The sequence below is a fragment of the Leptidea sinapis genome, chromosome Z (genome assembly GCF_905404315.1).
Source record: "Leptidea sinapis chromosome Z, ilLepSina1.1, whole genome shotgun sequence".
NCBI lineage: Eukaryota > Metazoa > Arthropoda > Insecta > Lepidoptera > Pieridae > Leptidea > Leptidea sinapis.
In genome coordinates, this window is record NC_066312.1 from 10,869,096 (window position 1) to 10,885,909 (window position 16,814).

The 16,814-nt window shown below is 34.2% G+C and overlaps 1 protein-coding gene across 2 annotated transcripts in view; it reads right to left on the bottom strand.

Annotated features, from left to right (window-relative positions):
- Positions 1 to 360: 360 nt before the first annotated feature.
- The window catches only part of LOC126979051 (protein bric-a-brac 1-like), a 331,777-nt gene continuing 315,323 nt past the window's right edge, over positions 361 to 16,814 (bottom strand). Inside the window, exons 2-5 of one of the 2 annotated variants that reach the window (XM_050828233.1) lie at positions 13,322 to 13,379; positions 7,609 to 7,872; positions 5,712 to 5,887; positions 361 to 5,268 (exon numbers count right to left, since the gene is read on the bottom strand). In XM_050828233.1, the coding sequence (XP_050684190.1) occupies positions 4,765 to 5,268; positions 5,712 to 5,887; positions 7,609 to 7,872; positions 13,322 to 13,379 (1,002 nt within the window). In that variant the 3' untranslated portion in view covers positions 361 to 4,764. Of the gene's footprint in view, positions 5,269 to 5,711; positions 5,888 to 7,608; positions 7,876 to 13,321; positions 13,380 to 16,814 lie in introns of both variants that reach the window. The other variant, XM_050828232.1, reaches the window with a different exon arrangement.

Genomic DNA, 16,814 nt, shown 5'->3' on the forward strand with positions numbered 1-16,814 from the left:
GCCGCCGAATTCCACCTTCCCACGACACGCCACAATTAGGATAGGTATCATCCCCACCATGTGGATGTGTTGCGTTTTCAAGGAACTTTCTTCAACGTACAACAAAGCTGTGGAATGAGTTTCCTTGTGCGGTGTTTCCGGGAGGATACAACTTAAAAAAAAATGCATACACCTTCCTTAAAAGCCGGCAACGCTCCTGTATTTCCTTTAGTGTTGCGGGAGAATGTGGGCGGCGTTGATCACGTAATACCAGGTGAACTTTACGCTCGTTTGTCCTCCTTTACCGTAAAAAAAAAGTTGAAAGAATTAGTTGCCGCTTAAGCTTAAGCTATAGGGTCAAAAAATTAAAAACTCACGATGTTCTAGTTTATATATTTATTCAGACAACGGTATGCTGCGACAATAACGAACTTAAATTATTGAAACGTTATACAACACTACATTATATAACATATTACATAACCTGCTACTGAATGAGTTTCATTTTGGATACTGCCAAGTACAGATAGAACGATTTTGACATTTAGCATCAAATTGTACTCAAGGTTTAACGAGTAACGAGTCATTAAGTTAGGAGTAAATCGTGCGTTTCTGATGCCCGAATAAAGTAGAGATAAGCTTATCAGATAACATGTCAAAACCATTGAATTTTGTAATAAACTACAATTGTAATTTATAGAATAAATACTTGTTATATTATTCGGACATTGATTACATACAACATCTAGTACATTTATATTATCAGCATAACTACTACTTATAGTAACTAAACATCTTTGATCTCGCGAAACACATGTAGATGTATATCTACGTGCTGTTTTTATGTATCTACATAAAATCATAACATAATTAGAGGAACATAAGCAAATGGGAAACGAAATGTAATCATTATAACAATTCAATGATTATAACGTGCCATACAGCAAAGAGTATAACACACTATACCATGACATTTTGTAAATGAGTTTATTTTTGTAATTCTTATTTTTTAACGCTCACGTCAATAATAAATTACACTAATAACAGACGGTTAAACCTTCAATTCAAGGTCAGAAATAAGAAATCGAATAATATAATAAAGTCTCGTTCAAAATCTTTTTCTTTGGACTAGACTGCATTCGTATTAAATTGTGGATGATGTTCTAATTCTGTGGCTTTTTAAAGGCTTATGGACTTGAGATAACTGACCAGGACTTTATTCGTAAATCTTGTATTATTTTTCCAAAATCGACAGACAAAGCTGCGTTTAATTTGGATAGTTAGAATCTATGTTTACGTTGTCATCTCACAAAATATAGAATAAGAATTACAAAAATAACTGCTGTACAAAACTGAATAAATGTTTAAAATGACACTATACTGACGTAAACTAGTGATGGATGTAATAATCATAATAATCGAGATTAATACCGTCTGAAGCCGACAGTGTAGAGCTACTTATTAACTAAATAGTTAAATACTTCCATTGACAGTTTAATAAAGATGCACTAATAGGTACAAGATCTATAAACAAGAATACTTTGAGCCCACGGCGTGGTTGCGGTACGAAAATACTTTTAACTAAAAATAAATAACATTGTACAGAAACCGCAAGCCTAGACAAATAAAAGGGAATACAATTTTGTTCTTTACATCAATTTTTTATTTAAAGTAGTATCACAATAAAACGAAACTTCAATTGGAACAATGTCATGCTACTAACACACTAGTGTGTGTTAAAACATCTATCAGAAAATGATATATATAACATATAGTTAATAGTTATATCATAAGGGTGCCCAGTATCTGTTCGAAGCTCGTCGAAACCGGGTACACAACTACAGTTAGACATATTTGCTTAACTATCACGAAAATTAATATTTTCCTTATATACTCGTATAATGACATAATGTGCGAATCGAAATGTGATTCATCCGACACAATAAATAATATAATCTTTAATACACTACAAAACCATTGAATGTGACGCCAACGAAGAACACGACTTCAAACGAATGGCACATTTGCATGTTTGCATTGTTGTATTTTTTTTTAAATTAAATATAATTAATTTTGACTCCGAATAATGCTCTAACGCTTGCCAGTCAGGGTATAACCACATCGGCCAAATATATAAATTTGTATATTTTTTTTATTATATAATAGTCATATGTATTTAATTTTATATAATTTTGAATTTCTTTATTCTAAATTTTATAGTAACGTTTCATGCGGTCTATGGCAGTAGCATGGCTTGATCACTTTCATTTTTTAAATACGTGATTTATAATTCATGTTGCAGTTCACAGCAACGAGGTGTGATGCCGCGGAGGCGCAGGAACATGTCACTGCCATTGGCCGCGTATTGCCGATCATCGCTGCACCCGTCCCAACACTAAATGTGGTCAAACAATTTGGAAGGCACTTTCTACTTTTTTTTTCAAAAATTTAAATTTAGTTTTTGAACACATTAGCCTAGACTTATAATAATAGAAAATATGCGTAGTAACATTTACCAAAATTACGCATTTCACCTGAAAAGTATAGGCCGTATATAACATTTTTTTATCTACATTAACGATTTCCAAAAAGATAGCCAAAACTTTCAACACTAGATTCGTATCGAGAATGTTAATTTTTTATAATTAAATTTGGTCTTTTTATATACATACAATTTTTCCAACTTAAACCGAAAGAGTTTATCAAATTCCGAATAATAGTGAGATATCAAGGCCACTTAGATTCTTATTTTTATATATAATTTCAAACATTCAGCGACGAGGCTCGCGCGGGCGAAGCCCCGCCGAAGCTGATCCAGCCTCTGCGGCGCTTCGCCCTTCCCAACGTTCATTTACAAATTTATGATACGCCAACTAATAACTTGCCAAAAATATATTTTTATGGTATACCCTTGCGGCAAGAAAGTCCATATAATATATTAACAATTTTTCCCGCCGAAAATATAAATCGAAACGATTTCTCAAGCTGCGTAGAGAAGGTGGTAATAAATTAAATTTGTACAAATACACCTTAAAGTATGTTGTGATCTTCTCGCAGGCGTCGTGGACTCATGTCAGAGACCAGCGTCTTGTCACCCACATAGCGTCGCTTTCCACACTGGTACGGTTACACAACTAACCTAAGTCTCAAAATGTATAAATATAACTACGAAATAGTCGACACAGCAATTATTAGCGAACGTTACTCGGTGTTGGGTTACATTCTGAGTGTCCACTGGCTTGCGATACTATTCGTAGGTTTGGGGCATGCCGAGTCTTCCACACATTAACATATCGACACATCAATTACTATGCTTTTTTTGTATTTTTTTAATATTTATCGAGCGATGTTACATAGATCCACAATTAGCTTACAATTAAGTGAAGTAACGATACAATAACACAGACAGATAGCGGGTTGGAAGGTACATATGTACTAGGTTATTACTGCGCTATATAGAGTTAATGTAAGGAGCTCGGACACGCCCCGTCTTATATAGCCTAACATTTGGAACAATCACTACTGGCTAAAAATACATCTATAATACATTTGGCGATCTCTAAATCTACTGTGATGTGTGCTATGTAGGTTTGTTGCGTCGCGTGTCAGCGGTACCGAGAACTGACTCGAGACCGGAGCCAGCCGAGAGTAGATCTAAGCCCTAACTGCTAATATACGACTACAGAAAGAACGACTATTAGTGATAGAGTAGTCCCCGTCAATCTTATAAGCCCCTCTGAACTGCGCTGTGATTCGCGCCAGTACAATTGAAACGGGGGACCGTCGCTACATTTATTTTATGCCCAATATTGGTTACTGCGGAGAGTGGCGTGTGATCATACGGATACTATAACTAAGGAATTGTGAAAGTACTCTAAGCTCTGAATGGGCCCTATTCCTACGTATCAAGTAGTACGATACATTATCAAGCAATTACTACCAAATGTTATGAAGACTTGGTTACTTTTAATACAGAAATTTTGACACATGCACAGGCAATGTGCGTGTTGATTTTAAAATTATACTTTATGGGTATACCGAACAGTCTTAGATCGGGCCAAATATTTAAGAATTTGATATCCCTAGTTACTGATGGGTTGAATTTGGACTTAAGCTAACACATAAGAGATAATTATATCATTAATAGAAAGACAGCTGAACGAGCGGAGAGCGATGCTTAAACGTCTCATCTCACCCCTTATACTGCGTTCTTCGCCCGTTACTTTAATCTAATAACTAACAAAAACTATATTGCGCTTCTAGAGCACTGTAACTAAAGATTTGTCATAAAACAACAAGCAACCTATTGCACAGAGTGTTTAGTAGTGACTAAACGGGAAAATAAAGATTTTGAGTAAAAAAAGATCAAATTATTGCGTGGACGTGGCAATAAAGGCAAGATAATTACATCATTAATAGTAAGACTGATGAACGAGTGGAAAGCGGAGCCATACACATCTATTAGCGCATGTTGCTGCATGTTTCACTCGTTCATTTTAACCTAAATTAAAAAAAAGTAACTGCGCTTTGTGCGCATCGCAACTCAAGACCATACTTGATACAAACTTTGTAACAAAACAACAAGCAACTTATTGCACAGCAAGTCCACTTTGAATAAAAACTAAATTAATACAGACACAAAGAAATCGTGTTTAAATCTATGTATCGCGAACAAATCGCTCAAAAGTAGCCATTCGAGTTTGGATTAGGCAAGAAGTATGGGAAGGCGGGCACCGGCGGCGCGGGAAGCGCAGGCAGCCTGGGGATGGTGCCCGCGGCCTGGCTTCAGATGTCCGCGCGAGGCTCTCCTGCCGGCTCCAGCTTGACGGGCATTACCAGATCCTTGCCGTTCTTGGCGAGCGACATCGGGGTCTTCGGGGGGCCCATGTCAGTGATCTCCACATCGCGCTCGCGGTAGCGGTGGTCCGGGCGGGGAGAGACGAAGGGGCGGAATGGATCTACGGACTTAGGGGGCTCCAGCGCATGTCCAGGTGGTGCGGGCGAGCACAGCGGAGATTCCATGCCGGTAGAGAGGGGAGAGGGCAGGCGCGGCGACGGCAGGCGCGGCGAGGGTAGGCGGGGCGATTGCATGGGCAGAGGCGGCATCCCCAGGTGCGGAGGATGCTCCCCGGGCCGCTGGGCAGCCACCACCATGGTGCACATCTGGCGCCGCAGCCCATGAGCCACGGCCGCCACGGCAGCAGCAGCAGCCGCGTTGGGCGACACTCCCCCCTCACGCCCGTTGCCGCATCCTACCGGGTAAGGACTCTGTCCCACCGTCAAACCATCCTGAAATCGATACATCGAAAATTACACAACTTTCCCACCCGAGCTTCCATCAACACGAATATATAAAGGATTTTATTAAAAAAGTCTCAGGTCAAATCCTGTTTAAATACCGTGTTGATACAAGTGAGCGGATATTGCAATAAAATTTCAAAAACACATGCTGAAAACGAACAAACAATTACAATTGGTACGCTCGGCTCTCGCATAACAACGAGCATCGACTTGAACTTTAATAGCTTATAAATCCAAAGAACAAAAAGCAAATAGTCGAGAGCCGAACGGTATTCCAAGAAATCTTAATTAAATCTAACGCGATGAAAATCGCCAGTCAATTACAATAATTAAAGTTCGCAAAGGCAGTTTCGCATTAGCACAACTGGAAGGTCATTAGATGGCAATCAAACGCGTGAACAATGGGTAACGTGTAATGGGTCCATACTGACCGTAATTTGGGGGTACACGGGCAGCACTTCCTCCTTGATGTGGTGAGCAGCGTGCGCCGCATGCGTGGCGTGAGAGTCACGGAAGACCACAGCCCTTATCACTCCGCGAATGTGTTCGTCTGGCCACACGCCCAACAAGATGCGTTGGGGCCGTCCACGACCCTTTGGTCTCAGATCTGCAACGACACACAATAGTAAAGCGTGAACAGATAGCGCACAATACTGCTAGATAAATTATTATGAGTACTTCCAGACTATGCGATAAGTTTTGATTATATAAGATTCAATTGATGATAGAAAAGGAAGAAAATAAGTTGATCTATTTCTGTGCTTTACGTGCTGAAATTCATACAAGTTATTACTAAATGTTCACTTTTCACTTTTCTACACACTGACATGAATTTATCTCATTGCTATGTGTAATAAAAGGCTCAAAATGGATTCCTTTAGAATTCTTTTTGATGTCATTTTCAATACTACCACCGCTTCGGAAACAAATGGTGCTCTGAGAGAGAAAAAGCGGCGCAATAAACTCTCTTAGCATTCTTTTATGCACTCTTTTTAATAAAATATGCAATAAAATAAACTTAACGTGTGTAAAATTAGGTTCATATTATATATTTTGTATATTACAACGGATATGAATGAATGAAATGAATATTTTATATAAAATTTGTTTGTATATTGGGGTAAACCACGAATCGCATCGGATAATCTGAAGGCGCTCTTGAGCTTTGTCGTCATATAAAAGATGACAGCGAACGAAAGCTAGATTAAAGTCTCCCATCTCTTCCACTCGCATCACTACTCTTTCTCTTTCATTCCATAGCTTTCTTCTGCCGTCGTCTGTTACATGTGAACACGAGCCTTCGAGGTGTTTACCAAAAGACAAATCATCCTGCATAATTGCTTGAAAAAAAAATTTTACGCAATCAATATTTGCTTCTTCCGCGGAATCTATTTTCATGGCAAGACTTGTGACATTGTCACATTCGTTAGACATCGCTTGTACCGATTTATTTTAAGAAAATAAAATGATAACAAGAACCACTGCGCTCTTTGGTAAACACCTCCTATTGAAAAACCTGAAAAATGAATAAACTTTACAATATAATTATAAGAATAGATATATCTAGAAGATATTACATATAAATTACTTGCACATATCGCAGAGGCACAAAAAAAGATACTGTGGAAATCTTTTGCATTTTAACATAATAGTTAGAATGCAAAACATTTTAAAAGATAAAAATTTTGCAATAAGATATTTCGCAATGCTTACTATGAGTGTCGCAATTAATCTGTTAAAGAGTATCTGAGAAGATTTCTGATTTGCAAGTTTTAAGATATAGCACATCATGCATGATACATTGTCAGAAATCATTTGGTGTTTGTGGCAAATTAGGATATGTTTCAAATGTTTTATATAATATAAAATCTGTTGCATTCTGAAATACAACAAATATTAAAAAAAAACATATTGTAATTCAGTACTGGATCACGAACAATTCAAATGTTGGTGGGTATTTATTAATATTATTTACGTCATACTAAAGCTTGAAAACATTTAACTATTGTTTTGGAAAATATAACTTTCTGAAAAATCCTTGACACTAGACTGCATACAAAAACTTGCACCTTGAAAACCGTATGAAAGATTTCTATAGATAACAAATTTTTGAGTAGTTTCAGGAATTAAAACTGTTTATTATAGTAGAAGTATGATAGAAACATATAAATGTTCCTATGATTATAAAACAATATGTAATAAAATTAGTAGGACACATCACTGTCAATATGTTTATATCTTAGTGTTATAGCGCACGAACTTAGATTAAGGATCCGTTGTCCTAATTTGCCACAAAAAGCTATAAAAACTAATTTAGCTTAGACATACCTGTACCGCCATCTGCACTGGGTCCCAACATGTTGTGGACGCGGTTGGCATAAAGAACGAAAGTCGGGTATGGTATGTCGTATTTGCGTGCCGCTTGTGAGAGGGACAGACCCTCTTTCAGCACCGAGAATATAGCCTCTGCCATGGTCTCTGGGCGCCAGGACTTCAGGGGTCCACGCTCGCGGAAGCGGAGGTTGTGCACCAAGCTCTGGTTGGTGTTCCAGCATTTCTGCCATATCGACTGAAGCTGATACTGGTAGGTGTCTACTGAAAATAAAATATAACAGTATTAGTACGACACATTAAAATCATGCAAGGCTATTTGAAATGTAATAATCAGTTTTCAAAACTTTGATGATAATTAATGCAAAATATAAATAAACTTTTTATAATACCGAGACATTTCTGTTTGAAAAGATTTTGTCCCAAATTTTCAGGTATAATAATACATATCGACCAATAATTATAATTTGTAATTAAAAAGATATATTACTAATGATTTTGGTATCCCAGTTATTTCGTTTATCAAGTGGGATATTTATTACCCACAAAAATTGATGTATTATATTACATGCCGGGCAAATGATACATTATTTACTTATAAACATCATGGGGCTTAGTTTATGACCTGAAATATATAGATATTTCGGTTGGTAATCTGAAAACTAGGAGATTAGATACATTATATAAAATTTGACTTGATCTTATCCACAGACAAAAATATCTACAGTAATAACATTACAGTAACTATTAAAATGAAATATTTTCGTGTCGTTATTCACGTCAGACATATTTCTGTACACTAGTTGAGAAATAGAATTAGATACAATAAAATGCTTCTGCCCCACTCATTTAATGCCTGAATAATATTACAAATACCAAATATTATCTTGTCGTTGTAGAGCCGTCACACAACAGATTTTTAACTCAAAACCACTTAGCAAAAATTCAGGCACATGTTTTATTTAACTTCTATGACAGTTTAATGGAATTCTTAGCAGAATGGACTCTCTATACTTGTCGCTATAAATAATAATAAATACACTTTCTTTAAGTCAAATCTTGAGAGAGAAATACAAATTTACGAAATTATGTTTATAAATAAATAATTATGTATTCAAAAAATTTTTTTTAGGAAACTACTTTAAAAATATACGATATATATTTTTAGAGTAGTTGTTTAGTTTTATATAGAATTTTGCGATTGTAGTAGAATCTCTGTCAGAAGAATAAAAAAATATTACGTCTAAACTTTAAAGATGTATAAAAATGGTTTGACAAGAATGGATGATTACTTCTACTAACGGAAAATTTCGATTTTTAGTATTGGAAGTCTTTGAGTCAAAAAAGGATGGGGTACGCGATATTCTCTAACTACGGAGGTTTACGATTTATTGAGATTGGACTTTAAGAATTGTATTAGTAGAACTGTTAGTAGTTTAACTCGTGAACCTTTCATTAAAACAGGATGATGACTTTGATAATAATGAATAAATTGAATTTACAAATAAAAGCTTTAATACTATTGATAGAAAGTCTACTTTACGCAGCATCACTTACAGAATCTAATCAGAGCTGACAAAGAAAGTAACAACAGAGGCCTTGTGTCTGTTTCTTGTGCCAACAAAACTGATGTTTTTAAATTTTGAGGTTTTTGAAGTCAATGACCCAAGTAAACACAGTTTTATTTTAATTTTTCTATTATCAATATAAAATAATAATAAAATAAATTATATGAAAATTTTAATGAGTTTTTGTCTTCATTTTTAATTTATTTTATATTAACGGAAATCATAATAACATCTCTTTGAAAGAAAAGTGACAAATGACCTTTGTATGAATCACGCTTTTTTATTTGCTAACAGTCATAAGACCTGTTTAAATGATAAGCTCATAATTATAGAAGAAAAAAAAATTATGACATAAAATGTTGGTACCCAAACAAATTGAAACACATCTTGTAATGCGCGAGATTAGACATATTATGTAAATTCTTTTAAAACTGAACTTTCAGTTCACTATTAAAATATATTTTGCATTATAATAAAGTTAAACTTACGACATAAAATACAAATAAAAATGTTGACAAGGTGCATAATCTAAAATTGTATAATTCCTACATACTGACCTGATGTGCAACCTGTTGATTTAAAACGATAAAAATATTATTAATAAATAATACAATTAATGTATAAATCAATGGTTTATTCAGTTTGTGTAATTACAATTAATAAAATATGTACTATTCTATTGTAATATACCAACAACCAACTGTTGACATTCAGAACTGATATTTTTGTGTTAATATGTATTACTATGTTATAAATATACTAAAAATTTAAGATGTAATAATTTAATCGGCGGTAAAATGTATACCTAAATTGGAATAAATTGTACGTAAAGTTATCAATTAATTAATCATTGCTACTCTTCTCTAAACTAATTAATTTGCAAAGTTTTTTTAAGTCTCTAATATTTTTGCATGACCTATAAGATACAGGATTGAGCTATTTGATTGGTTGATGATTTGCCATAAAATATGAAAATTTAAATTTTTATATGTTGGGTAAATATAATTTTGACGAAGGAAGACACCTTATATATATAGATATGTAACCATATTACATAAGTTAAACTAAAACTGGCATTGTGTGTCAGTTAAGTTCATAGGTTAAATATTTGTTGCAAGTAGTCTTAGGAACTAGCCCGTACATTAAATGCCAACTGTGAATCAAATTACTGAAAAACAATTAGCCAGGACGTTAAACGTTAAATAGCCATTTAGTTAAAATAGATATTGATGAATGTGTAATGTTTGGTTAAATCATTATCGTATAAGCGGGGGGCAGCAATAGATCCTTTTCATTCGACTGCCGCAGATCTTATTCTGGTATGGTTGCTTAGGGAGGCACAATTTGTTCTTAAAGTTGTAGTGATAAGTGATCGACTCAGCATTACTTGCTCGGCGGGTGTTTTATCGCGGATGCGTTCTTTTACGGGTCCGCAACCTTATAGATGGAGGGAGCTGAACAGACGAGAGTAGAAGGTCAGGCTTTTTCCTCCACCCACCTTAAGACGCCACTTAAAAGAGAGTTTAATTCGGAAGTGGTTGCGTTTTTGGGAGCAGGCACCAGAACGGGTACCAGACTCACATTTGTGTTGAAAACTGGACGCTTCCCACAAAGGCTGTTATCCAACTGGTGCAGGTTTTAGTCAGTCCAATTCTGACACACTGCCCCCTAGTGCGTTGAGGGCGCTTAGAGGTTTCTACATGTAAAAAATTAGTTCAGCTTAGGCTAGACTGTTTTATATTATGTGAGTTAACTTAATCGTAAACAACACAAAATAACATTTTTTTTTTCAAATTTTGAGATGGATTATTATTTATTTCGGTTTTTGGGGCTTAAGCGCTCCAGTTAAATAATAGTGAGGTAGGTTTGAATCACATGCATGCATAAGTCATACATCGTAAACGGACTAGCTTATAATAAGCCAACTAGTTCAACGACGAGTGATACTACGATGAGTTAGTCGACTGGCCTAGACATCTAAATGTACGCCGGCATTATTAACGAGATAGCATTCCATTTTACTGGCTCTTTTAACAATCATCTGGCTAATCTAAGGGTGAGATCACAACTAGTAGAATTTATACTTTTTTTTGGATAATAAACATGTTCTGTTCTTCAACATTTAATAATCTTATTCGTATTTTATTGTTTATTATTCTCAGCTTCGAAAGCAAGAACTGTGGGAACAAAAATAGTGTCTGTTAATATATAATGTTAAATTTTATGAAGTTAAACCTTGTAGGTATTTGCAAGGCTAAACAATGTCTTATTTTTATAATAATGAGCGAACTATCAATAACTGATAAAAATAAGTTTGATCATAAAAATATTTATTTTCTATTATTGTTATAATTGAATAAAAAAAAAAATGACAGTAACCTAATTAACATTTGGATAATTATAATTCAGTTTTTTAAATAAACTAACAATTTGAGCTTGGTAAGAATTTACGAGAATTATACAAAGTAAAGTAGTGCAAGTATTTATTCATGACACATAACATATATATACATATAAAAATTAACAAAATAACAAAAATAAAAATATAGTGTCACGAAAAGGATATACTCCATATAAACTATAATATGATAACCCACCCCAATTCCAACTCTGATTTTCCAGTGGGTATCAAGATGTTAAATCTAACAATCTTAATTTTAGATGCTGTATGTGATTAACAATAAAAATTTATGTATGAGCACGGACTAGTAAAAAAATATGGACTCCGTGTCATCTTACATAACAGTGTAGCACCAAAACAAGCCGATTAACGTGTAAATAGGTAGCCCCACGCACACACTTACACTACTACAGGCCGACAGGCGGCCATTATGAAAATTGTCATCCTCTGTGACAGATTAGTTTGCGTCTCAATAAAATATTTTAAAAATGCCGTCGTGCGTTGTGAAAAAGTGTAAAAACGATACTATATAAGTATCTGTGGCCATATATGATTATTTAGGGGAGAAAAAATTGTGTAACTAGTATCCCCAGTAACCGCAAACACACTAGCATAACGCTTCACTTGCTAATATCATGGCGAGGAGTCCTTCTTTTTTTACTCGTCCGTGTGTATGATTGACAACATAGAAATAATGTTTGTGAATGAATGTAAAAGCACCAATAAAATCTGTATTAAATCTTCTATCTAAATAGAAATTAATTATATTGATAAACACCCAAATAATTAATCAATAATAAACTTAAGGACAATTATTACGAAATTAAATGTAATATTACATTAAAACCTCAAATGTCTTAGTTCCGAAAATGTCCTCCATCACATGCTGTAGTTCTTTCCCATTCAAATGTATATGTTTTATAACATGTTTATACAACAACAATATTACTGACACTAAATAAACGAACTATAATTCTAATTTTGATTCTTACTTAATAAGATCTTTCTAATTGGTTTTTTATCGCGATAAGCCGTATTATCCCTAAAATAAAGCGAGACAATAGAATGCTTCTTACAAAACGCCCACCACCACCTAAACCCGGTCACTCCACTAAATTTAAAACCGGGATTACGTTTCGTCACCAAGTTCTCAACAAACTTTAACACTGCACTTAAAGGCTTTTTCGTTCTTCTATTATGCAGAGACACACTTGTCTCGCAACAGAAATCTAAAATTATTCTTTCTTCGTTTGCCTTTATATCTATTTCATCTAGTACGTTCATTCGTTTAGACTTCCCTAATACATTATCGTACAATGTGCCCTTCGGTATTCCGAAGTACGACGATGCTTTGGTGAATCTCATACGCTGACTGATGACTGCGTCGATTGCTTCTTTCAGTTGGCCCTGACTCCAGGTTGGTGGTTTTGCCTTCAATGTACGATTACTGGGTTCTGGTCGACAACACGTTAAAACCATAAAACATATGTAATTGAATCAAGTTATCTTTGTAAAATAGCTTCATTCAACTCATTATTAGTTCATCTAGTGAAATAATTAAAATAAGTTGGTTAGTTATATTGATATAAGAAATTTATAACAAAATAGAAGATTCAGAATACAGTATGTGATATGTATTAATTAAAAAAAATATAATATGGAAATGTGATTGAATATTGTAGTACGTATCTAATGATTTATAGTCAAATTAAAAATAAAATAAAACAGGTAAACTACTGACCTGCCAGTGAAGATGTAGAAGCTCCCAGCCAAGCATGAGAATTCTCGAGAATCTTAGCCTGCGAACAAGAAATCTAGAATTAAAACATTGTTTTCATAATCTTACTGTGTGACAACTCTGATGGGAAAACTTTTCCTAGATGGACATCAAAACTGGTTTAAAGTTATTTTACATGCGGAAGCGGAAAAAAATAAACTAAATTATACTCCAGTTAACAAAAATACATATTATAATACATAAATTTACAGTTTCAATATGGACACATTACAGAAATCTTTTAATGAAAAGCCCTTTTAGCTCAGTTATGAAATATTGCGTGCACGAATGCCTATCAATTTCTTATTTTATCATTTAATGATACAGTACATATAAATTTTAATTTAACACAAACGTAAAATAAGACGTTTTCTTGCGTTTTAATGATTTTAATTAAAATTCAAAAGTGCTCTGTCGTGATTTCGTCCGGATTAAATTTGACAGATTGAAATATTATAAGACAGAGCAATTAAAGCAGCAAATTTTAACTGATCAATAATTTTTATTGGTTATAAAAAATATATATCTATATGAAATAATACACAGCGGTTTTAATTTTTTTTTTCAATAATTACATGCTGAAAGTCCATTCTAAATATTGATGAGCACAATTTTAATTTAAATATAGTTGCGTTACTTTACAGAATTGTCTAAAATATTTTTAAAATATCCTCTAGAAAATTATAGACATTAATTAGTAAGTAAGTAAATTTTTATTTGGAGCAAACACTATAAATACAGGTAAACATTAACAGAATATCATAACAAATTATATGAATAACTTATCTTAATAATTACGAATATAATATGCCTTATCTAAATAAAACTAATATATATATCAAGAAACAAGGAAAAACTAAAGTAAGACTTATTCTAGATCAATTAATTACCGTATTATATTCGGTATTTAGTTCATACTGTATCAGACATTTCAAAATATTTTTCATATTGCGTATCTCAATCATCATGCTAGATGCAAATACGCAGTTCACGAGAAATCCAGAAACGATTGCCTGTAAAAGGTGTTGTAAAAAGAAAGCAAAGTTTGATTGGAGTGCCGACGCTTGAGTGTCCCTTTGAACCTGATAGAAAAGGCAACGGAACCGAATTTTATGTTTAGAATGCTCGATTCCACGTGTGGTTGATAGTGATGGCCACGCACGATAACTTGTCACGATTATTTCACTATGAACTCAATAATGAGTATTTATATATTATAAATAGTTAATTACGATATTATATACCTACAAGGAATATAAATAGTAAATCAAATTAAAATAGCTTTATTCATGTAGGTCAAGGAAATGACACTTATGAATGTCAAAATATTTCTTTTCTTTTACATTTAGCACCACTTCGGAAAAGGTTGAGCTTGTAATTAAACAATAAATTTATGAAATTAGTTATTGGTTTTTATTATGGACGCTGTCACACCGATTATATACCTCCAAATTTGGCAACGATATATTAAATACAATATACATGGTGAAAATACATAAATATATGGCTTAGAAAAAAAAGTTTCATCATCAGCATTTTTTGAACACTGTTGTTATCAGGGTAATTAATCACTGGACTATAGGTGCAATTAACGGCCGTTCCCAATATTCAGTCTATCTTTTACTTGAGATAAAAATCGTAACTATCGTTGACTTTTCTGTCCCAATAAACTTACCGATGGTAACTCACCTTATCCGTGCACGCTGTCTGTCAATGGGACGACGTATAGCTTTCCAGCGATATAAAGTTTGTATGGAAATTGGAAAAAGTAAAAGGCGATAAGAATGTCTTATCAGGTATATTGGGACAGCTTCAGATTCTTGACAGCTAATTACTGACAGTAGATGGTAGTAATTTATCTCTATCTGTAGATAGTATATTGGGAACGGCCCTAAGTGATTGCACCTATACAGCTAAAAATACTCATAATAAATGTATCTATGTATATAACACAATGCTCACCGATTTTCATAATCGTTTTACTCAAACATCAAACATTTAAACGGTCTATTGAAGGTATTGAAATGTTTGATTGGTATCTACAAGTTATAGGGTGAGAAATTCTCGGTCTGGAATTCAGTCGAGGATCTGTTTGAATTCAGATAATTCAAACTAGTACTCTGTGATATTACTAATAATTGTACTGTTAAATTAAGAATATATAGTGTAAGAGCCACTGTGTAAGATGATGTAGAGATAGCTGATAATAAAAACATCATGTAGACTGCTACATGGCAACTGTTATGTCATGAATAATATATGTATTACTTTTTTTTTCAAATCATGTTCTCATGGCGCTGCATACGTAACGAGATAATACCTCGACGTGACGTTAACGGGACGGAGACGTGACTGCCTCGTTTAAGACAGGAGCATGTTGCAATGCAAACGAACCGCGACAGTGACTCGGATCTCAACAGTTCACTATTTCTCTCTACTGAATGAACGGAGTGACTGTGAAAGGGTCTATGAAGCGGAAACCAGGGTCATAGTCTCCATGACATAAAATATTCCAATATCTGGACGACCGAGCCTTACTCGGATTTTTAAGAATGTACGAAACTTGAACAAACAAAAATACTAATAGGACACCTGGTTTCGAACCGGGGTCTTCTGCTTTCCGGATCACCCAATATCCCATCTGAGCTATTATAGTCATGTATATACTGGCGAATATTAACCTTTATATTCTAATGTTATTGTAGCTGTTTCTCATCAAACCACGTATATAACTACATTTTTTTAGCTAGATCGATTTATCGCCCCCGAAACTACTTGAATACTAAATTTCATTAAAATCGTTGGAGCCGTTTCTGTGATTCAGATTATGTATATATACAAGAATTGCTCGTTTATAGGTATAAGATATACATTTGTATGAACCGATATTTCCAAAACTTCACGTAACGTCCCGTTTGTATGAAAAGCCGTAACTTATGCTCTCCTATGCTATATTAATAATTAGAAAAGGAAATATGATCTGCCGAAGCAAAACTTAACAAAATAACCCATTTATGTCGTCGTGGTCAGGTGAATGCTTAGGAAGAGGAAAAAGAATAAGCTACGTTGATCTGGTCAAGTTGTTGTAGTTAAATACGAGACAGCTCAAGTTTCTTCAAAAAAGTTTTCTCCGCAATAACCAATTCCTTTAAAGACTGACTACACTCTTAAAGGGTCATTTCAGCCACGTGAGGCAATCATAATTAAGTCTCGGGGTGACATTTACCGCATTGTGCTACGCCTTATCGTTTGGCGATGCGTTAGACTCAAATCATTCAGCATTCCACTTGTTCATTCAGTCACTAGCCATTATTGATTACTAGAAAAATAATGCTAATATTCACATTCAAAATGTTAAAATTGTTTATTACATATTTCGAGATGAAAAAACTTCGTACACGATGCAATTAGGTAAAATTATGCATTTTTTACATTGCGATAAATATATTTTAGCAAA